The 22641-nt window shown below is 43.4% G+C and overlaps 1 protein-coding gene across 4 annotated transcripts; it reads left to right on the top strand.

Moving 5' to 3' along the window:
* Positions 1–51: 51 nt before the first annotated feature.
* On the top strand, positions 52–21267 carry ATF6B (activating transcription factor 6 beta). 4 transcript variants are annotated; one of them, XM_026720042.2, is made up of 16 exons: positions 52–198; positions 1139–1242; positions 2094–2175; positions 5616–5731; positions 7362–7491; positions 8788–8964; positions 9176–9363; positions 10123–10308; positions 11856–11947; positions 14028–14198; positions 16757–16864; positions 17047–17137; positions 17331–17401; positions 18428–18539; positions 20137–20221; positions 20326–21267. In XM_026720042.2, the coding sequence occupies exons 1-16, from the start codon at positions 114–116 to the stop codon at positions 20598–20600; spliced, it is 2073 nt and encodes a 690-aa protein (XP_026575827.1). In that variant the 5' UTR covers positions 52–113; the 3' UTR covers positions 20601–21267. The 4 variants fall into 4 exon arrangements, with proteins under 4 accessions (XP_026575827.1, XP_087784625.1, XP_026575825.1 ...); XM_087928499.1 differs by having other exon boundaries at positions 17047–17215; XM_026720040.2 differs by having other exon boundaries at positions 2091–2175.
* The last annotated feature ends 1374 nt before the right edge of the window (positions 21268–22641 follow it).

Raw genomic sequence — 22641 nt, 5'->3', positions numbered from 1 at the left:
GGGCAGAAGAGGAAAGAACAGGAATCCCATTGGGCGGCGCTGTTGCTATGGCAATAATCGACTGGGTGGAAGTAGGTGCTGGTAATAGTATATATAGGAAAGGCGGAAGGAAGATGGCGGCGCTGGTTTCGGAGTTGCTGCTTTTGAGCGATTCAAGCCGCTTCCGAGCAGACAACCTGCTGAGCAGCGAGGACTGGGGTGAATGGGAGAAGGAGCGGGCAGTACTGGGCCGAAGGAGGGGGCAGGGCCTATAGGCCTGGACTATGCATGGGTTTCAAGGCTTGGGTTGCAGAGGGGCCCTGCTAATACATAAGAACACTCTGTTAAAAACTCTGTGGCTTTTGACAGGTGATATCAGGCCCGTGTGCAACGGAGTATATAACTTTCCCGCCAAGGAAAAGTTTCACCTGTTGCATTTCTGCCTGTCAGGCTCTAAATTGAAGTCTTGACAGGCAGAACGATAACGGTCTTGGTCGTTAAAGTTGTAGCATAAGGAATTGACTATTTAGCAGGAAGGTCTTCCAAATGCGCTTTGCCATTCATCCTTAAGGGGTTGCACAATAGGAGTTCTGTGGTATTTTTTTTTTAATACCAGAGATCTGATTTTTTTATTAATATCAGATCTGATATGGAATAAGGAGGAGGCGGTTTTTTTACGTTTTCAGTTCATAGGGTGCATTGCTTAAATGTTAGGGGAAACTTTATACACTGCAAAATAAATAGATATTCACACCATGTTAAATTAACCCGGCACCAAATGTTTTATGTGGCATGATTACTTTATGCGGCAACATGTTCTTTGTAACTGGCTTTATATAAGTGGTATTTCCAGTTTTGTTCCGGCTTGGGTGGCAGCTTAACTTAAGTACCAGGAAATAAAGTTAGAGGAAGTGTGTACAACTGTTACTGATTTGATGTTTATACTGATTTTTATCCACTATTGGATCCTTCCCAAGCACCTGCTATAGAATATAGAACATAGAATTCTTTATTGGCCAAGTGTAATTGGACACACAAGGAATTTGTCTTGGTGCAAATGCTCTCAGTACATAAAAGAAAAGATAAGCAGATGTTTGATTATTGTTATTTAGAGATAGTCAGCTAATTCCTCAGTTGCATTTTGCTGCTCTCCCTCCAGATGCAGGTCTTTACAACTGCTTGGATAATGATGGAGATGCGGCAGCTGAACTTTTCCCTTGTCTTGAACACAGCATTATGGACAGTAACGGTATCCCTTCTGCGGTGAGAATACCTTTGCTTTTAGAAGAATATTTTTTGCTTTCCAGTATGCCTCTGTGGCAGGACACACTTCTCAGCAATTTGAAGCCTTTCTTGCTCTTCCTCTCTCTATAACTTTATTTAAAAAAATGAATTCAATAGGCTTTAGCATCTTGATGACTCCCATCTAATGTGGCTTATACATTAAAAATGTGTGAATTAAAATGGGGCCTGGAAGATGTGTGGTGATGATTACATTCCCAACTTATAATGGCTGGCATGCCATGTGTACAATTTTGGATTGCATTTCCCAGAATGTTATCTCTAGCCTTGAAAGTCTTATTGAACTAGAACTCCAAACTACAATAGTCCTCAACATATGACGACAATTGAGCCCCAAATTTATGATGCTAAGCGAGACATTTGTTAAGTGAATTTTACGCCATTTTACAACCTTGCTGCAGTTGTTAGGTTATCATTGCAGTTGTTAAGTTAGTAACAAGGCTGTTAAGTGGATCTGGTTTGCCCATTGACTTCGCTTGTCAGAAGGTCACAAATGGTGATCACATGATTCTGGGACACTGCAACCATCATAAATATGAGTCAGTTGCCAACTGTCTGAATTTTGATTTATGTGACCATGGGAATGCTGCAATGATCATAAGTGTGATAATAGTCAAGTCCCTTTTTTCAGTGACATCGTAACTGAACAGTCAGAAAATGAACTATTGTAAATCAAGGACTTACCTGTATACCTCCTCAGTTACACATCCACTCACTGCCATCACACTCTGTTCCTCAGATAGAAGGAGGGTCAGACTTTTTGTTTCTCATAGATGAAAAGCTTTATTTTCTATATCTTTCTATTCTAGCAGTTCGGTGATGGGTTTGATCTGGACATGGAAACTATGCCTCCAGACCCACCTTGGGATCCTTTGCAAGAATCTCTATTCCCAGGTGAGTATTTTCATGAAGCTGCAGGGTAGGCAGGTTATCAAGAATCTGTTGTAGAACTCAGGATACTGTGTGGGATTTGATGAATCTGATTAAGTGGCCCGTGATTTAGAAACATTTTTATAAGGCCATTAATTTTTAAGCTGTTGGAAGATTTTGAAGATTGTGTTTTCTGCAAAAAAATTAAGACGGTATCATTCTGGCAATGATAAGAGGAACAGGATATTCATAAGTAAGGGATTTACATTAGGCTATGAGATGCCATCTCAGCTTAATACAAATGTATGTATAACCTGCCTACTCGTTGCTATTTGGCAAACAGGATCAGAGACAAGTATTTCACCTGTTAGAGATCCTAGATTTTATCTCTAGTACCTCCTGTTTAAAAATGCACCTTTAGGAAGTCTTTGGTGAGTCATTGACAGCAGGAGGAGAAAGTGATGGACAAGGTATCTATATTTAGTAGCAAAATTCTTTTGCGTGGGAGTAAAAAAGAATGTTGTCTTTGTGGCCTGCTGCCTTCCCTGAAGCACCTAGCCGATCATTGCCCACGTGAGCCTTTGATCTGATCCAGCAAATAGCTTTTATTCCTGCTTCCTAGAATTGTTTTGGGTTGTGCAGAAATTTGTCTGGGAGTAGTTTTGTGCAGTCAGAGTTTAATGAGCAAAGTTTGTTTCTGTCCTGCATGAAAAAAACAGGAGCAAGTTTTTCAACTGATTGACAATTAAATTCCCCCTTGAAGGCAGAGCAGAGGAGATAAGAGGGTCACTTCCTCTTTCCTGTCTTCTCCCCACCTCCCCATTTCTGACTTCCTTTTTGATTGAGGCTGAAAGCTGCATGTGACTTGACAGTTTATCCTGTTGTCTGGGTATTATCTTGGCAGCGATATATTGCTTAAAAAGTAGATATGCTGCAGAACTAGTTAAAAGTCCATGAACTGCAAGCCACTTTCCCCCTATTTAGAATTCTGTACCTATCCAAATTTAATTATTAGTGCAAATCTACAGAGGCATGTTCCTAACTGTTCTTTAAGTGGCATAGTTAAGCTGCAAAATGAGATATTTAGGAGTGATAGGAACTGTTCTGGAAAAGGATTAATTGGGCAAAGTCTATTGAAGACAGTAGTTGTGGTAGGTAGCAGCACATTGTTGTAGTATTAGCAATCGGCAGAGTGGTTAATTTCTGATCACAAAGTTACTTGTTAGTTTCTTCCATGCCTTGATTTTTGAATCAAGACAGAAGAAATGTGAATCTGTGGATAATCAGATTCTTTTATAATTCATAGAAGAGGAAAATAACCATGGCATTCAGTTCCTGGGTGAAACAAAGCAAGAAGTCTGACAGTTTCTCTTATTTGGGTTTGCTGTTGTAGAGTTTTACTTCTCCTTTAGGTATTATAAGCAGGAAGTATAGCTGCCTCATCATGCCTTCAGGGAGTTATAGAGCCTTTCAGGTGACAAGAATGAGAGATCTGCTTCATCTGCTGGCCCTGATGGAGGAAATTGGTGGCATAGTAGTTGAAGCTGAATAGGATTAGAGGCCCACAAAGATGGCTTCCTTGGGATTCAGCACTTAGGGCTGGCCTTAGAAATTGCAGGTGGAGAGGACGGGCTTCTATCTTATGATTTATATTGTTTTGTTTAGTATCCTACCGTGTTTCTCCAACAATACGGCCTCCCCCAATAGGAAGTCCCAGTATGATTTGTAGGCATAAAATCAAATTAAGCCCCTCCCCCCAAATTAAGGCCTATATTAAACATGTGAAATGGGGGGGGGAATGGCGGGGGGGGCCCTTGCCGTTAGGAAGTACTTTTTTTGCATACCTGGATATGGTGCTGCCTGCATTGACTTCGGCGTTGGTGGGGTACTTCGTATCGGGAGACCTTCTTCCACCGTTGCTTTCCCTTCTCCCCATGCTGCCGGCATTTGGCGCAGCCACGTGTGGCCAGCCAGGGCTCCTCCCTGCAACTGGAGCCCGGGGGAGACACTTGGTTTCAGGCACTCCTGTCGTCTCCTTCCCTTCGCCTTCAAAGGCAAAGCCAATTCTTTTAAAAATGACATCCTACTATTGGTACAACAAAGCCTCCCCTGCCCAAGAGGGCAGCCCAACTCCATGTGAGGAGGTGAATTTCCCGGGGCCACAGTGCAGGATCGGCCCACCCTGGGAGAAGCGCCCAGCCGCCTTCCCTGCCTGGCGCCAGGCAGAGCGCAAAGAGCTTCACCTGGGGCGCCCAGCACAGCTGACAGGCAGGCCCTCCTGCCCGGCGGTGGAGCTCTCGCCAAGGCAGTGAGCGCCTCCCTGCCGGGCCCTCTGCTCATCCTGCAAGGGCCGCACCAGAGCTGTGCGGGCTGGGTAGAGCCAGGAAAGCGAGCCGCGGGTGCGCGCCAGCCTGCCAAATGAAAGAGCCGGGCCAGCCCGAGCTTGGCTTCCTTCCCAAGTCCCTCCAGCCCCAACCCGAAGGGGCCACTGGGAGAGGCTGCCCGAGGCCATGATAGCGCCCACCCGTCCGCAGACAGGGAGGCAAGGCGACAGCAGCGCTGCTTCCCTGGGCGGCGGGTCCGGCAGAGAGAGCCCGAAGCCGCCCATCCTTTAAACCCCTCGCCCAGCCCGTCCCTGTCCCCACGCATCTCCAAATGTGCTGGCAGCTCCAAATGCTACAGTGGCACAGGCATCAGGCAGAGGCGCTCGGCAGGGCTCAGCTCGGAGGAGGATGCGGCGCAGGCCGTCTCCTTGCCTCCCTGTCCATGGATGGGTAGGCGCTATCACTGATGACAACTAGTTGCAGGGAGGAGCCCTGGCTGGCCGCGCGTGGCTGCACCAAATGCCGCGGTGTTGCTCTGAATGCCGCGGCAGCACGGGGAGGAGGGAAAGCAATGGCGGAAGGTCTCCCAATAAGAAGTGCCCCACCAACGCCGAGGTCAACATCCAAGCCGTCACCGCCCACCTGCCTGAGGATGCAAGGGGGGGGCAGGAATTAAGTCACTCCAGAAAAGATGGCCTAGCCATTTTTGGGGGGTGTCAAAAACAAATAAGGCCTGGCCTTATTTTGTGAGAAACACGGTAGTATGATTTATGTTGATTATTTATGATGAATGTATTTTTATGATGACTATGATCATGGTTTACCACGTTGCTTTTATATGCCCTGAGAGCCTATGCACTGGAGACAAATTCCTTCTGTGTCCAATCACACTTGGCCAATAAAGAATTCTATTCCTGTTCCGTTCCATTCCCTATTCTTTCTATTCTATATTCTATTTTATTCTATGTTCTCTTCTCTTCTACTCTACCCTACTCTACTCTACTCTACTCTACTCTACTCTACTCTCTACTCGATAGTGGGTGTGAGATTCAAAGAGGGAGTACTTAACAATCACTTTCCTTTTGTCTTGGATCAGCAGGCTGGTGGTAAAAGTGTCTTAAGTCATTCTCATTTTTTTAGAGTTGCAAGTAAAGTCTGAGCCAGTCTCCCCTGCCTCATCTCATTGCTCCGATTCATCTGTGGCCTCCTCCGATTCTTCTGTGGCAGGCTCCTCTTCGGCCGAACTCTCAGAGCAGGTAGGTCTTCTCAGAGACCTCTTGGTAGACAACCCCAGTGCCCAAATGATAACACCCATAAAGGCAGTTGACGATGAACGACCGCACCTGGGGCCAGAATTTCCATTGCTAAGCAAGACGGTTAAGCGAGCTGAACTGATTTTATGACCTTTTTTTTTTTTGGCCATATTGTTCAAGCAAATCACTGCAGTGAAATGAATCCTGCGGTCCTTAAGTGAACCTTAACTTTCCCCATTGACTTTGCTTGCCGGAAGCTGGCTGGGAAGATTTCAATCTGGGTACACGTGACCCGGGGATGCTGCAACTATTGCAAACACTGTACATGCCAGTTGCCAAGAACCCAAATGACACTGTTTTCATACACTGTAGCCACTGAAAATGGTTGCTAAACGAGCAATCATAAACTCCAAGTACCCCCAATTGTTTATTTTACAAGGCCCCATGATAGCGAAGAAAGTCCTCCCTTACTCCATATAACCAGTTTGTCTGATGCATGTATCTGCCATTCTTCCATGGAAGAAGAAGGGTGGTGGTGTTTGATACAAGTACCGTATTTCCCCATGTATAAGCCACCCCTTTTTTCCAAAATTTTCAAGCCCCAAAAGTAGAGGGGTGGCATATACAAAGCAGGTACACTTTTTATACGTGAAAAATGCATAAAATAATAAAGTAGGAATAAACTGGTTTTCCAGCAGTATGCTATACTTTTTTGTAAAAATTGTACGTGATGATACGATTACGAGTGCGAGTACGCGATAGAAATGCATACGCTAGGCATCGGCCTGAATGCTTCGTTCCTACTCTCGTTCCGATGCGTAGATTGCTAGCGTTGCCCGCACCGCTTTCGGCGTCATGACCGAAGTTGTAGATCTAGACGTCGAATTTTGTTTCTTTGTAAATTTTCTTTCTTCATAACTTGTTTCTCTAATAAAATATTTTTTTCAAAACTTCACAGTCCAAAAATTGGGGGGGTGGCTTATACAAAGGGGGTGCTTATACATGGGGAAATACGGTAATCCTTTTTGGTGTAATCTGAATAGCTTAATTCTTGTACTGAATCTGTATAACCTGCACACGATTTTACAACTTAGGGACTGGAGCCCAGATGCCTGGAAGCTTGTCACCTCTTGGAGAGATAGCAAAAGGAGAAGGGCCCATAAAAATCTCAGCTCAGAAAGAAACTTCCTGGGAATCTCTTCTCAACTACCTACCTAGAAAAGTGGGTGGGGGGGGAAAACATGTTGCTTCTTTGTAGTGATGAAATCCACACGGGACTAAGAGGAGGGGTTCTAACTCCCTTTATCTAAGCCGCATGCCTGGAGGCATATTAGACCCGGCTATGAATAGCACCTGGATATCTTCCTTTTTGAATAAAGAATTCCTTTTGAAATACCCAGTGTTCAAAAGTTCATTCTTATTGTCTGAACGTGAGAGAGTGTGGGCTTGGAGTTGGAGATACTAGTTGTCATCAAAAATTTTCAGAAATAGTAAATAAAAACAATCCCGTAAAACATATAAATGCCCTACTTTAAAAAGGGAAGGTTTTTTTGTTTTTTTTTAACAGATGCTTGAGAGGCATCAGAATGGAGAAAACTTAATGCTTCTGTTGAGACATTCATTTTTCTTTCAGGTCGCTGGACCAGATGACGTGATTGGAGTAAAAACAGAGCATCCTCCAACCCCTCCGTGCATGTTTGGAGATGTCCTTTTACCTCCCTTTGGAACTGTACACATAAACGTGGTCCCGGCTTCCGAGACAGGTATGCTGGGGAGAATTGTGTAGCAGCAAGCATTTATTTCTTGCTTCTGCGCTGAATTTAGTAACCATAGATAGACTTCAAAGCTTGCATTGGTGCTCATAGCCAATGAAGAAGACACAAATTCTGGTGCTGTAGTGTCCTGTGCATAAAAAAAAAATATCTTCCTGAATGTTGGCGATGGGTGGGTGGGTTGGGAGGTAAATAATGTTTGTCAGTGACAATATGCCGTTTTCTTTTTGCCTGTTCTGTTCAGATATTATTTATCCTCCCCTTCTCTTTAGCTTTCCTGTCTGGGTGGGGATGAGACCTTTGAGGCGATGTTTCTCTTGATGGATACTTTGTGTGATCTCCAGTATGTGAATTGCCCATGTCCCTGACATCCACTTGAACAGTTTAGAAAGTGTTTGGGTAATTGCTTTTGCAAGAGAAACTGCCAGAAAATATTCCAGATCTGTAAAGCCCATCAGGAAAAAAAATGGGGAAAGATGTCCAAGAAAACGTCAAAGGAAAATCCTTTCCATATTATTCCAAAAAATTGAGTTCAAGATTCCTCCCCCCCGCCGCCGAAAGCTTCTCTTAGTTTATTTTTAGAAAGGAAGTGACCTGCAAACAAGCACAAATATTAACATATTTGCTTTAAATAGAAAGAAACATCATGTTCTGTTCTTTTACTTGATGTCTGAGCCTTGATGTCCCCTACAGATTTTTCACATTCTCCGGGTTGCCCTTCCAGTTCTTGGCCTTGAATTTAGTTTTTTGAGCAAAACCAACATTTTGTATTTGCACATCAGCTTTTATAATTTAAATCATAACAGTTAGCCCCTCACCCACACTAGTTGGAATGTTAGTGAATGTTCATGATTTGTTAGCAAAAATCTAATTTTCAATTAAGACTTTTTTTTTAGTTACCGTGTTAAGTACTTCTGATAACAGATTGGATAAATGTTATATATCTCCATACATATATATTTTTTATGTTTTGTTTCCTTTTTAAGGTTTCTTTTATAAGTTTGTGCATTCCTTTCATTTTTTTCCGTTAAAAGGAAATCTATCAAATGGCCTCATTTGAAGTAGATAAATAATACGGGCATAATTAGTGTCAGAACTGAAGTCACTGAAAAAAGGGAGCAATAAATATATGATCTCTCATTTATTTCCTGTTCTGTTTTTTTTTCCTCCTTCAGGGTAATAATAGCTGAGTCTTTCCCAACTCAAAGTGGCTTCATCAATACAATTAATTGAGTAAGAGTTTAATAGATTCTTACAGGTTGTTTTGACTACTCAATTCTCTTTTAGGGAAACCAGCAGCTCCCTATAAAACAGAGAGCATCCTTAGTCGGAAACCCCCCATTCAACCAAAGCCAGTCGTGGTGACCACTGTCCCAGGACAGCCAGCCACCTCTTCCAGTAAGACCATCTTGTTGCAGCCAGTACCTGTAACCCAATCGCAGAGTGTCAACCCTGCAATCTCAGGTAAGCTGATCAGGAGGACTTTATTTTTGGACATTAATGGAGCAGTTTCCGGTAGCTGAATGTGTACAGACTGGAAACGTCATGTGGGTTGGTGCATGGGTTTCTTCGCTTTGGATGGGTGTAGGACATTCTGAGGAAATAACTTTTGTTTTCTTATCTGAAGATTACGGTTTATGTGAAGCAGGATTGTGGCTTTTTTTTTTTGCCTTAGTTCCAGCACAGAGTGTTGTGATTTCCCAATCTGAGCTGCTGCATCTCCCAGTGTCTGGTTTGATCAAGGTTCAGTCTCCAGTAAAGGAGGTTCTCTCGCCTAAACCAGCCCCCTCAGTCCCCAAGCCAGAAGCTAAAACTATCATCCCTGCACCAGCACAGATAGGACCCTGCAACCAAGAGATTGATGTAAGTTTGAAATCCTTAGTTCCAGAGCGTTTTCTCTTCCAACGACATCAAATCCTGGACCGATTCCAATAGAAGAGAATCTCTGTAGCTCAGCAACGAAATGTGAGGTCTTTGGAGCGTTATGAACTTGGTTTATTTGCTTCCAGATGTTTGGTAACATCATCAGTGTTGTAGTGAAGTTTGTTGTTAGTTTATAAACATTATCATGCCCTACCAATGTTGGTGGAGATGTGTTTTTCCCCCCTTGGCAGTTCCTTGATTAGAATATTGTTTTCTGCTTGAAACAGAAATCAGGAAAGCAAACCCTACACTCACTGATTCTGCTGATGTTACCTAGTGTTACTGAAATGTCTGCAAATAACCAAGCTCACTGATCACCAAGGACCCCACATGGGCAGTTTTACAGGCAGGTCATATCAGGAATAGCCATGGGATTCTGTTAAATCTCCTACATTTTAATGATCTCCATAACAATAAGTACAGTAGCAACAGTTTGGAAATTTACAGTACATGTTGCTAATTGTTGTTGCAGGAGAGAAAACAAGATAAACAGGATAAGTTTTACTTAGTGAACAAATGAGAATATTGAACTAAAGTTCAGCAGAGATTCTGGAGGATCCAAAGAGCTCTATGTGACCTACATTTGGTGAAAAATGTAGAACTGAATTTCAGAAAAAAAAGCACAGAAAAGAAAATGTGTCCTTCTTTCTTTTACACTATGGACATGAATATATTATTTTCTCTACTGATTTGTTAAAGATCAAGGTCTTGAAAAGGCAGCAGCGGATGATAAAAAATCGTGAATCAGCTTGTCAGTCCCGCCGAAAAAAGAAGGAATACCTCCAAGGATTGGAATCCCGGCTGCGAGAGGCCCTTGCAGAGAATGAGAGGCTACGGCGTGAGAATGCTCTTCTTCGGCGCCGGCTAGATGGTGTCCTGGATGAGGTGAGCCCTTCCACTAGGAAGGAGACTTGTGGCTTTCTAATAAAAAGCACATTGTCATGATTAGCTTCCATGTCGTGGGGATGCTAGCTGAGAACTTTTAGATTTTCAGATGGGGTATGCAACAGAAGATTGTTATGTTTGCTTACATCTACCTCACAGCTGAAACGCTGTGGTTCAGAATATTAGCAAGCTAGCCATGTATCTCTGGAAAAATCTATTTTGATTCATTCTCCACCTTTCTTTTTCACTGAGCTAGGGATATTTCCTTACAGATAGATCTCGAGTTATAACCCTAAGTCAGTGGTCCCCATCCTTTCCAGCTAGGCGGCCTGATGTGTGTGTGTGTGTGTGTATGCGAAGGAATGATTATGTGCGAGCGGCAGGTGCGTGCATGAATGTGCACAGCTCCATTTGCGCAAGCTCACACAAATTGAGCTTTGTATGCAAGCAAGAGGGCCTACAATTCTCATAAATGGAGCTGCGTGTGCACATATGCATTCACCATTTTTGCGGCCTGGTTCAGAACTGTAGCCTGGGAGTTGGGGACCTCTGTCCTAAGTGAGCGCAGAATTACAGTTGTAGCTCATGCTGGTCATTAACCAGGTCAGCATAGGACTGACTGAATTTTGTAACATTTTTTGTTCTGATCATTAAGCGAATCTGCAGCCATTTACCACAGCCTCATTAAATGAACCTATTGTCCACAATGGATTTTTTCGGCTGGAAATGGTTTATGAGGTAAATTGTGGTAACGTGACCATGGGAAGCTGCAAATGGCCGTAATGTCGGTTGATTGCTGAGTGTCCAATATGTGATCAGGTGACCCGGGGGGGGCTTGGCTGTCAGAACTTCATAAGTATTTTTGAAGTATTTTTTTCATAAGTATTTCATAAGTATTTTTTTCTCCATTGTAAACTTCAATCAGTCCCTAAACAACTGGCCAAAAAATGAGGATTACTGGTATTTTTGATGTCTTGAAAATAATACCATTTACAAAATTAATATGGTACATTAACCCACAAACCAAACAAATCACTTTAATATTATATATGAGTGCAGTCACCTAATTCCTCATTTTTTCTTTTACTGATAGGATATATATAGAGTATTATTCTTTTACTATTGAGCTGGCCAGTTCCTAGGTGCTTGTGCCTTCATGTTTTGAAACATATCCCATATATTTGGAGACTTTAGGGTCCTGTTGAGAATGCTGATATGACCCTTTTGTTCTGACAGGTTTCATTTCTCCAGTTCTGATGGCTGTTAGCAGGATAATTTAGGTGCACTAGTGTAAGACTTGAAAAACTAGGTTGGGGGCAGATTGTCCTGGAGAAAATCTATCCATGTGGTCACTAAGAGCCAATATCAACTTGAAGGTACAATATCAGTCAGGATAACTTAGCAATTAGTTGCTCTGGTTCAGCATTTCAGCCAGGAGTTGGGAGAAGCCAAAACCTTCAATCAGGCCATTCCGTTAGAAGGAGCTTATGTAAATTTTGAATGCGATGTGTTGTGATGCCTGATGATTCGCCTGTCTTCCCGTATAGAACAGCGACCTGAAGTTTGGCTCCGGGAACCGAAAAGTGATCTGCGTCATGGTTGTGCTGCTCTTCATAGCCTTCAATTTTGGGCCTGTCAGGTGAGACTTCCTGGCGCTTTGCGGGGTTCCATTCTCAGGTTGTGAGGTTGTGTTGCTTATCATTCTCTGTCTGGAAGCTCTTTGAAGTTGTTGAACTGCAGGGACTGTTCAGCTTCATCTGCTGTAGGTATGCATAGACAATGGTCCCTCAGACATGTTACTATTTGTTCTATAAAATGGCTCCAAAGGATTTCTTTTCATGTAAACCTTCTGAGAAGAATATTGCCTGTCTGTTGAACTCACTTCTATGGAGATATATAGGAGACTATATAGGAGATGAGCAAGTACACATCAGGGTGGGGTTAAAGTTTAGAGTCCTAAGATTCCCCAAAGAGACCTAAGTCCAGCCCCCTATGAATTCCATTGACCCTTATCTAAGCGCCAATTCAGCTTGACTGTTAGTAGATCAGATTCATGTCAGGCACAAGAAACCAGGAATAGGAATAGAATTCAGTTTATATCATGTTACCTATATGCAAGAATCTGATCTACTAGTGGTCAAGTTAAATTGGTGCTAGCAAAAGCGTCAATGGAATTCATGAGAGCTGGACTTTGGTTTCTTGTGAGAACCTTAGGACTCTAAACTGATAACGTATTAACCCTCCCTTGCTGAATGGAATTTAATAGAATAGAATTCCAATTCCAATTCCATTCAAATCTTTATTGATCGAGTGTGATTGGACACCCAAGGAATTTGTCTCTCAGTGTACATAAAAGATATAAGTGATAAATCATGGTCATAATCATGAATACATTCATCATGCATCATAAGATACAACACTTATGATAGTCATAGGATACTAAATAAGCATATCAACATAAATCATATTAGGAAACTAAAACAATATAAACCATACAGATACAAGCAACAAGGTTATAGTCACAAATAGAAAAGGAGATAGGTTGTAGGAAGGGTGAGAAGAATAGTAATACAGTCTTAGTAAATACTTTGACAGTGTTGTGGGAATTAGTTGTTTAGCAGAGTGATGACAATGCCCAAAAAACTGTCCTTGTGCCTCGTTGTTCTGATGTGCAATGCTCTATAACATTGTTTTGAGGGTAGAAGTTGAAACAATTTATGTCCAGGATGTGAGGGGTTTGTAGATATTTCGCATCCCTCTTTTTGACTTGTGCAGTATACTGGTCCTCAATGGAAGGCAGATTGATAACAATTGTTTTTTTCTACAGTTCTAATTATCCGTTGAAGTCTGTGGTTATGTTATGTTATGTTATGTTATGTTATGTTATGTTATGTTATGTTACATTTATGTTGAAGTCATCTCCTATAGCCTACAGTATATTGCTGCCTGATTTTTTAAGCTTTTTAGTTTTCATTCATTTTCTAAATTAAAAGCTGCTTAATTTTTTTATTTTTAAAAATATTTTTTCTCATATTAGAGAATCCTGTGTTGAAGTGCTGTTTCATGTCTTTGGAGTCTGTAAACCCAGGGTGTTTCAAACTTGGTAACTAAGATGTGCGGACTTCAGCTCCCAGAATTTCCGAGTCTGCGTGCTTTGCTAGGGAATAATTCTGGGAATTGACATCTACCCATATAAAAAGTTGCCCAGGATTGAAAAGTACTGCTATAGATTTAAAGTCTGTATTTTTTAAAAAAATATATACCTCAGCTATGTTAATAATTCATTGTCCCTCTCTGGCTTCTTCCCCCTGCTCGCTTTATGTTCTCGCAAATGGACTCTGGTCCCCAAAAGCTCAGCCTTTAAAGTGATACACATTTTTCTCACTTTTATTTGTGGCTTTATGAGAGTTTGCGTGGTCCTCTGTATCCTTGCACATCCCTGCTGCAACCCACAGACCCTGTTTTTTCTGCTATGCTACCTCTTTCTTGATAGTTATGAGAATACTGGACAAACTTGTGTCTTCTTCACATGATCTTGTCCCCACAGATTCAGGAAGAATTGGAGTGATCCAATAACTACTCCAGCCCATTTTTGCGCTTGATTTTTACAAAAGGATGGTAGTTTGGAGGCAGTTCACTAGACTGTGTAGGCCAGGAATAATTCTGTATGAGATATCTGAGAGGCTGAGACCTGATTCCATTTTTTAAAATCTCTCCAGCATCACTGAGCGCAAAGTTGCCAATGTGTCTCAGCCCAAGCAGGAACCGGAGTCTGGCCCAGGCCAGAGGCATCTTCTAAGCATTACACAAGAAGCTCTTGAAATGCCAGAAGAGGAGCAGGAGGAACAGCAAGAGGAGACCCTGGCAAGGCCAGGCAAGGCCCAATTCAGGTAATTTGGATGCAGAAAGTGTGAGGGGAAATAATGTGCCAAGAGAAACAGCTGGCCGCAATTTCCCTACATTGTTTCTGAACTTCGGCAACTTTAAAGAATTCTGGGAGCTGAAGTCTACCCACCTCAAAGTTGCTGAGGGTGAGAAACATTGATTTAGAGTGCCATTGATGCTGGAATGATCCTGTGTTGTTGTTTTGTTTTTTTTTTAAAGCTGCAGTATCTTCCTGCTCAACCAGATGAAAGACATCGTAATTGTAATGATATGTGGGAAGGAAAGGGATGCAGTGGCTCAGCTGTTAACTTGCCCCAGCTCCCAGCTCTTGCCCACCTAGCAGATTGAATACCTGCAAATGCGAGTAGATAAATAGGTATCACTTGGTGGGAAGGTAACAGCGTTCTGTCCGCCCCGGTGCATAGTATAGTATAGTATAGTATAGTATAGTATAGTATAGTATAGTATAGTATAGTATAGTACAGTATAGTATAGTATAGTATAGTATAGTATAGTATAGTACAGTACAGTACAGTAATAGTATAGTATATAGTATATAGTATAGTATAGTAATAGCATAGTATAGTATATATCCTGTTTCTCCAACAATACGGCCTCCCCCAATAGGAAGTCCCAGCATGTTTTATAGGCATGAAATGAAATTAAGCCCCCCCCCCCCCAAAAAAAAAATCAAGGCCTATATTAAAACATGCAAAATGGTGGGGGGGCCCTTGCTGTTAGGAAGTACTTTTGTTGCATACCCGGATATGGTGCTGCCTGTGTTGACCCCGATACGAAGTGCCCCACCAACGCCGAGGTCAACATCCAAGCCGTCGCCGCCCGCCCAAAGATGCAAGGGAGGGGGGAATTAAGTCACCCTCGAAAAGACGACCTAGCCATTTTTTCGGGGCTCAAAAAAAAAAAAAGACCCGGCCTTATTATATGAGAAACACGGTAGTATAGTAATAGTATAGCATAGTAATAGTATAGTATAGTGTATAGTATAGTGTATTTTGTAGTGTAGTGTAGTAATAGTAATAGTAATAGTATAGTATAGTATAAATAGACCATGGAAGTGTCTGCCGATAATGCTGCGACTCGCTTTGCTAAGCAACTGAGATGAGCAAAACCCCTTGAGTCAGAGACAACTGGACAGGGGAAACCTTTATTTTTACGTGGGAAGGAAAGTGGAAGATGCAGAAAGCATCAGAAGTGACCCTCTCCCGTTTTGAGGAAAGTTAAAATAAGGGAGGGAAAAGGTACTTTCAGTTCTGCAAGATTCTGCTCTTGTAACCTTACACTCGAAATAGTGTTAAGACTCATGGTTGGTGCTTCTTGTCTGGACTGCCTTGAAGGGCTGACAGTAGTGCAGTTGTCTTTCTATATTTTTTTAAACGAAGACTTACTTGTAGGACTAAATCGCTCCAAGGGCAGCTTGCTTATTGTGATACTGATGCGGTCATGAGCCAGCATGTCTGGCTAGGGAATTCTAGGAGTTGAAGTCCACACAAGTTGAGAAACACTTTGCAGCAATTGGTTCTTGTCTGCAAATGAGGGGTGTGAGTTTCTTTCTACCCAGCGTTGCCTGTTCAATGGCTGAGAATTTTGACCATACAGGTAGCCCTCGACTTACGACCACAACGGAGCCCAAAATTTTTGTTGTTTAGTGAGACATTTGTTAAAGTGTGTTTTTGTTTTAGGACCTTTCTTGCCACAGTTGTTAACTGCAGGTGATACGTTAGAAACCCGGGTGTTAACTGAGTTGGGCTTCCCCATTGACTTTGCTTGTCAAAAGGTCGCAAAAGGGGGTCACGTGACCTTGGGACATAGCTGTGGTCATAAGCATGAGCCAGTTGCCAAGCATTTGAATTTGGACCCCATGATCTTGGGGATGCTGTGACAAATGTTCATAAGTCACTTTTTTCAGTGCCATTGTAACTTTGAACCAGTGGTGGTATTCTACTGGTTCGGCCCAGTTCAGGCGAATCGGTAGTAAAAAAAACCAACCATTTGGCTGAACCAGTAGTAAAAAAAATGTCCGATGATCAGCTGCGCGACGATCAGCTGTGCTGCATGATTTAGATTAGCTAGAAAGCAGGAAAACATTGGATTTTTTGATTCCTAGCTAATCTAAATCGTGCAGCACAGCTGATCCCCCCCCTCGCTGTTGTACTTTCCTCGGAAGGCTTCAAACTGTTTCTTTTTTCAGTGCCTCAGAGGCTTCCCTGAGGCCCAGTAGGCCAAAACAGGGTGTGGGGGAGGGGTGCTGAGAAAGTGGGGGGGGAAACACCACATAGCTAGGCCCACTCAGACACATGACCACCTTGGCCACGCACACAGAACCAGTAGTAAAAAAAAATTGAATCCCACCACTGCTTTGAATGGTCACTAAATGAACTGTTTGTAAGTTTAGTTTAGTTCATTGTCATTGCGCCTCGTACAACGAAATCAAGTACCATCTTCAGTGCACATCATGACCATGAAAATAAACACAAACACACATCCTTCAACCCCCCACCCAAGTTGTGGACGACCTCTAATTTTCTCCTTTTTCCATGTTCAGGAACTTGTCAACTCCCTTCTCAGACATGAAGGACCTCATGTTGAGGGACCTGGACGAGCTGTTCCTCGCTTCAGATTGCCGCCAATTCAACCGCACTGAATCGCTCCGGTAGGTCCTGCGGAGGAAGTCGTGGATACACCTCAGCTGTTAGTTTCGAGCAGTGATTCTCAGTCTTGGCCACTTCACACGGGCGGACTTCAACTCCCAGAATTTCACATGTTGAGAAACACTGGTTTAGAGGCTTGCAGGTCGATAAGATAATCCTCCATCGCTTCCTCTCCCACCTCCAGGTTGGCAGATGAGCTCAGTGGCTGGGTCCGGCGACACCAGATCAACCGGCGGAAACCTTTACAAACTCGCAAAGCAGCTCAGAGCAGCCAGGTGGGACAGGACAACGTCTTGAGGGGAAGGAAAAAGGGCACTGAGCAGGACTCCCAAAAGCTGAGCAAGGAGTATCCGGTAGCTTGTGAATAAGAAAAAAAAAAGGAGGGGTAATTAAAATTTAAGACATCCTGGTGCCTGTCCTAGGCACCTCTCCCATCCTTATCTACAAACCATGTCTTTGGGATTTCAGGAGAAGCCACAAAAGAAGTCTCCGAGCCCTTCCCACTATGTTCCAGCCAGTCCCCCCAAATACCCCGAGGGGTAAGTTGCTCTTGTGGCAAATTCTCTTGCCTTCTCTCTGAGGATTTTGCCTAGAGTTTTCATCCCAAAGGGAAGATTGTAGTTTCTTCTACTCTTTGCTGACCACTTGTGGGTTTTCCTCTCGTTTTATGTTGAAAGCGGTAAGATTCCTTACAGGAGTATCCAAGCTGCTCGTTCCACTCGGATGTGTAGCAGAGAAAATTACTGCGGTGATCCGTAGTGCGGGAGATCCTAACTCTCTTTTTCCAGTTATTTCAAGGAGGGCATAATTATCGTTCCCGCTTAGTTGGCCTCCTGAACCTTTCTTGAGACAGCTGCCAGTATGAAATAGAGTTGGAAGGGACCTTGGATGACTTTTAGTCCAACTCCCTGCACAGGCAGGAAACCCTAGAGAAATGATTGTCCAATCTCTTCCTAAAAACTTCCAGTGTTGGAGCACACATAACTTCTTGAGGTAAATTGTTCCACTGATTAATTGTTCTCATTGTCGGGAAATTTCTCCTTAGTTCTATGTTGCTTCTCTCCTTGATTAGTTTCCACCCATTGCTTCTTGTCCTGCCGTCAGATGCTTTGGAGAATAGCTTGGAGAATAGCTCCTCTTCTTTATGGCAAATAGAAACATGGAAGAGACAAATAGTTGTCAAGTGCAGAAAATCAGGAATCCTGCCTCCAATTCAAAGAAATATATAGGTTTATTACAAGGTTAAGCTCTCTACAAGAACCTGAACTACTAAAGCAAAGCAAATTAGTGGTAGAGAAAAGAGTCAATGGAATTCAAGTGGGGTGGATTTAGATCTCTTGTGGGCATAAAGGGACTCGAGACTTATGACGTGTTTGACCCCTTCCTCCGCCTTAGCCTGATCATCATCTACAATAATTGTTGCTCTCTTTTCTAAGCTATGTATCACTGAGCCCCCTTTTTTCTCTCTCCATCTCCATTTCAGACTCCAATGTGGTACCCTACGTGCTTTGTGTCAGGATAGGGAAAGAAATGCTTTGTTTCTTGTTTTTTTCCTCTCCTCTTAGGGATTCTCTGAGACAGTTACAGGTGTACCATCATCCCGATCATACAGAGCATGACTTCATGGATGCCATTGACCGCCGAGAGGATACTTTTTACGTTGTGTCCTTCCGCAGGGTGAGTGAAGAGCTGTCTGCATTCCTTCAGCCTCCCAAATAAACCAGTCCAGGAAACCAAGGATGAACTAATTCTACTTAATTGCATAGCTGCATTAACCGAATCCTGAGCAAGCATGAACTTACAAATCCCCAGCTGTCTTTTTTTCACTGCTTGATTGGGTTTCTGTTCAAGTTTCTTTCTCTGCCCCTTTTTCAGTTGTGGGCTTCCCCCATTTTTATCTGATCATTCTCTAGGCCAGAGGTCTCCAAACTTAACTACTTTAAGGCTTGTGGACTTCAACTCCCAGGATTCCCTGGCCAGCATGGGAATTCTGGGAGTTAAAGTCCACAAGTCTTAAAATTGCCCTATTTGGAGACTCCCTGCTTCTAGGCAGCATCTCCTCCCTTCATTTCTCAAGGTTATTCCCACATAACCGTTACAGCAGTTGCTGTTGAACTGCAGAGAAAGCTTTGTAAACAGTAGTTATTTTATTAAGTTTAGGAGGTGATTTTATGAAGGCCAAGCCAGTGTGTTTGGGAGTCCAGCTTTTGCTAAAACTCTTGCGACGAAAAATTAAGATAGCAAGATAGGAAACTTTCACATACTGAAGAGAAAGGCCGAAATTCTTGTGCTGAAAAACAGGCAACGGGAAGAATGCAGAGGGAGAGAAGCAAATAGGGAATTCCTTTTGAAGTGTGAGAATATGCCGATGTCTCTGTCTCTTAGGTAGAAAATAAATTATAGCTCCTTTAGAAAGCCAAGAACTTAAATGAAGGAAAGTGAGGCAAGCCTGTCGGGAAATTTGGAGTCTCCAATGAGAAGCGGTGGTTCCTCTTAAGAAAATCTACTCTGTTTAACAGTGAAAATTCTGGGTTATACAGTATATCGTTAAGGTCCTTCTCTCCTCTTCTTGCTGGAAGTGGCAGGTGTGGTTCCAGTCTCTGGGAACCACTCCAATTATCTACTCGTGCCGAGGGAAGTTTCAATTTGAAAAGCTCTCTGGTGCCAGGAGACCAATGCTGCTGGGTCAGTCATAGAGCTCACACGACGGGGTGGAGTCAGGAGCTGAACTGGGGAGAAGAGCGTAGTTAAGAGATTGGCTACCCTGGAATCCCCGAAGGGGAGGAAGTGACAGGGAATCCTGTAAATCAGAGGTCTCCAAACTTGGCAACTTGAAGACTTGCTGGCTGGAGAATTCTGGGAGTTGAAGTCCACAAGTCTTCAAGTTTGCCAAGTTTGGGGGCCCCTGCCATAAACCCTGGAGTGCTTATCTAGTTCTACTAGAGAGGGCAGTTCATCTTGTGAGATTCCTGTAAACAGACGAATAGCAATAAACACACTGCCCGGATCAATTATCTATCTGGTTCCTTACCTCAGGGGTCACCCAATTGTGTTCCCCAAAGTAGAGAGTGCGAGGCGTGCGGTGTGTGGCGTGCCAGAAACCAGTCCAGGCAAACATACCAAAAGTCCCATCCGCAGGATGTAGGCAGCATGCGAAACCACACCTCCCCACCAGTCTGGTTCCACGGAAAAACCTCTCTCCACGGAACCGGTCCTTGGTACCCCAAAAGTGTCATTGCTGCCTTACCTGACACAGGTCTCCTTTTCTTCTTAGGACCACCTGCTGCTGCCTGCCATCAGCCACAACAAGACCTCTCGCCCTAAAATGTCCCTGGTGATGCCGGCCATGGCTCTGAACGGTAAAAGAGACCGAACCTCTCGGGGAGAGGCTGGGCTGCGGCCGCCTTCCTTCCAAAAGTAAGGCTGCATTTCAACGTCTCTTTTTTCTTTTCTTTTTCTCCAGAGAGCCTCTATGGCTCCTCCCTGGGCTACGAAGTCATGATGCAGGTCGACTGCGAGGTCATGGACACCCGCGTTATCCACATCAAGAGCTCCACGGTGCCCCCTTTCCTGAGACGCCAAGGCACCACCCCATCCGACAACCGCACCCAGCCGTCCCCTCCGGCCTTTTCTGGGAAACCCCCCCGCACAACGTTGCGGTCTCATCGCTCCACTCTGTCCACGGCACGGCGGCATTCCCCTCGCACCCTCTACTTTGGGGAACACGGAGGGGGCTAGCGGGAAATCTGGAAAAGGTGGAGAAGACATTCCTGGAAGTGACATTCTTCCAACCAGGGACTTGGATGTCCCTCCCGCCCCCCCCGCTCCTCGGGGCCACCCCTGCCCGAAAGGCGGATGGGTATACCGTACGCTGGTTGGGCAGATCTGGGGGCCTTTACTCTCCTCTCTCCCACCCCTCAAGCCTCTTAAAAAGTTCCTTGGCCCACGCCCAACTGCCGCTTCCAAGAAGGCTTCATGGAGTTTTCTCCCACAAGGAGCGGGTCGCGTGGTGAGCTGCTGCTGCTGCTGTGGGGCCCGGGGCCCGAGCATTGCCCCAAAGAAACCTCTGGCTCATCTCCTTGGGGTGGGGGGAGGCCAAGAGAGATTGCTGGGTGAAATAAGGGAAGGACACAAGAGGTGTCCACAACTACTGTCTGCGAGAGCTGGGAAGCGTGAAGAGTGTAAAGAAGGATGAATGTTATGTCTTTTCCCCAAAAGAGGGAGAGACCGAAAGATGAGAGAGTGTGAGTGGGTTGAGTGTGTGTGTTGAAGTGTGTATGCTGTCCTCTTCAAAATTGCTCTGGTGGCACTTAGGCCTGCTGTCCTGGGTCCTTTTTTGTGTGTGTGTTTGTATTTTCCCTAATTGTGGTTTTTTTTTTTTTTTAAATAAAGAATAGCTACAAACAAACTTCATACTTAACTCCTCATTTTTTGTTCTAATGTCAAAACAGAATAACCCACCAGCAAAACAACACAAACCCAAAAAAAGCAAAGTGTTGCGTTTGGTGTATTTGCAGGTGGGTATTTTGTTTTGTTTTGTTGCTGTGAATCAGCCCTGCAATAATACACGTGCAGTAAATATTTGTTGGAACAGCCGATAAATATATTCTGGTTTAAGACTGAGCTCCAGTTTCAATATTTCTCCTGGGAAATCCTGCATGTTTTTACATCCTGACTCAGGTGCTTTAACACATTTCAAACCTTAAATATTCAGAAAACATTTTTCTGGTCAAAATCAGAAGCTATTTTAACTGTACCCGTTATTGAGAATATGTAGCTCCATTGATTTTTTTTTTTTTCTCCTCAGTGTAAAGTTATAAGCAGGCTTTGGGATTTTGCTGGTGAAATAGAAGATAGATGGTGCTAGAAGGAAAAGTGGAACAAACTGTCTAAAAATGTGGAGTGTTTGACAGGTTTTAGACAAAATTTCTTTGTCAAGAGCAATGAAATGGAGATGGAGAAAGAGATTGGGGGGATATCCTGTGCACTAATGAAGCTGGATACATGTATACCGTATGCACAGACATGTACTGTATTTCACAATGCAGGTAGTCCTCAACTTTAACAACCATTCATTTACTGACCAAAGTTATAAAGACATGGAAAAAAGTGACTACTCTTATAATTGTAGTATCCCTGTGGTCATGTTATCAAAATTTGGGCACTTGGTGACTGGCATGTATTTTACAAAGGCTGTTGCAGTGTTGTGCATTTGCCAATTGCACTTCCCGATCAGCTTCCAACAAGGAAAGTCAGTGGAGGAATCTGGATTTTCTTAAAGGCTGCAGTGATTCACTTAACAAAAATCATAAAAGAGGGTGTGTCTCACTTAACAACCTGGCTTAATGGAAATTCTGATCCTAATTATGATTGTAAATTGGAGACTTACCTGTATATACAAACTACCAGCCTTTAAACCATTTATTAGAAAAATGGGAAATCAACTGCATAACCCAGGTAAAGAATTTGAATATTATAGTTGGCAAAATGTTCAAATACAGGTAGTCCTCGACTTGCAACATTTCGTGTAGTGAATGCTTAAGTTACAACAGCACTGAAAAAAAGTGACTTATGGCCATTTTTCACACTCATGACCGTTGTAGCATCCCCATGGTCATGTGATCAAAATTCATCTGCTTGGCAACGGACTCATTTATGACCTTTGCAGTGTCATGGGGTCATGTGATTATAAGCTTTTGTGACCTAACAAGCCAAGTCAATGGGGAAATGGGCATTGGTATAATTACCGGAGAACGCCCTTTCTATCTACGCTGCAAGA

This window comes from Pseudonaja textilis, chromosome 2 (assembly GCF_049901715.1).
Source record: "Pseudonaja textilis isolate UNSWEBS1 chromosome 2, rPseTex1.2, whole genome shotgun sequence".
Taxonomy (NCBI): domain Eukaryota; kingdom Metazoa; phylum Chordata; class Lepidosauria; order Squamata; family Elapidae; genus Pseudonaja; species Pseudonaja textilis.
The sequence above is the reverse complement of the archived record's forward strand: the minus strand, read 5'-3'. Positions and strand labels throughout refer to the sequence as shown.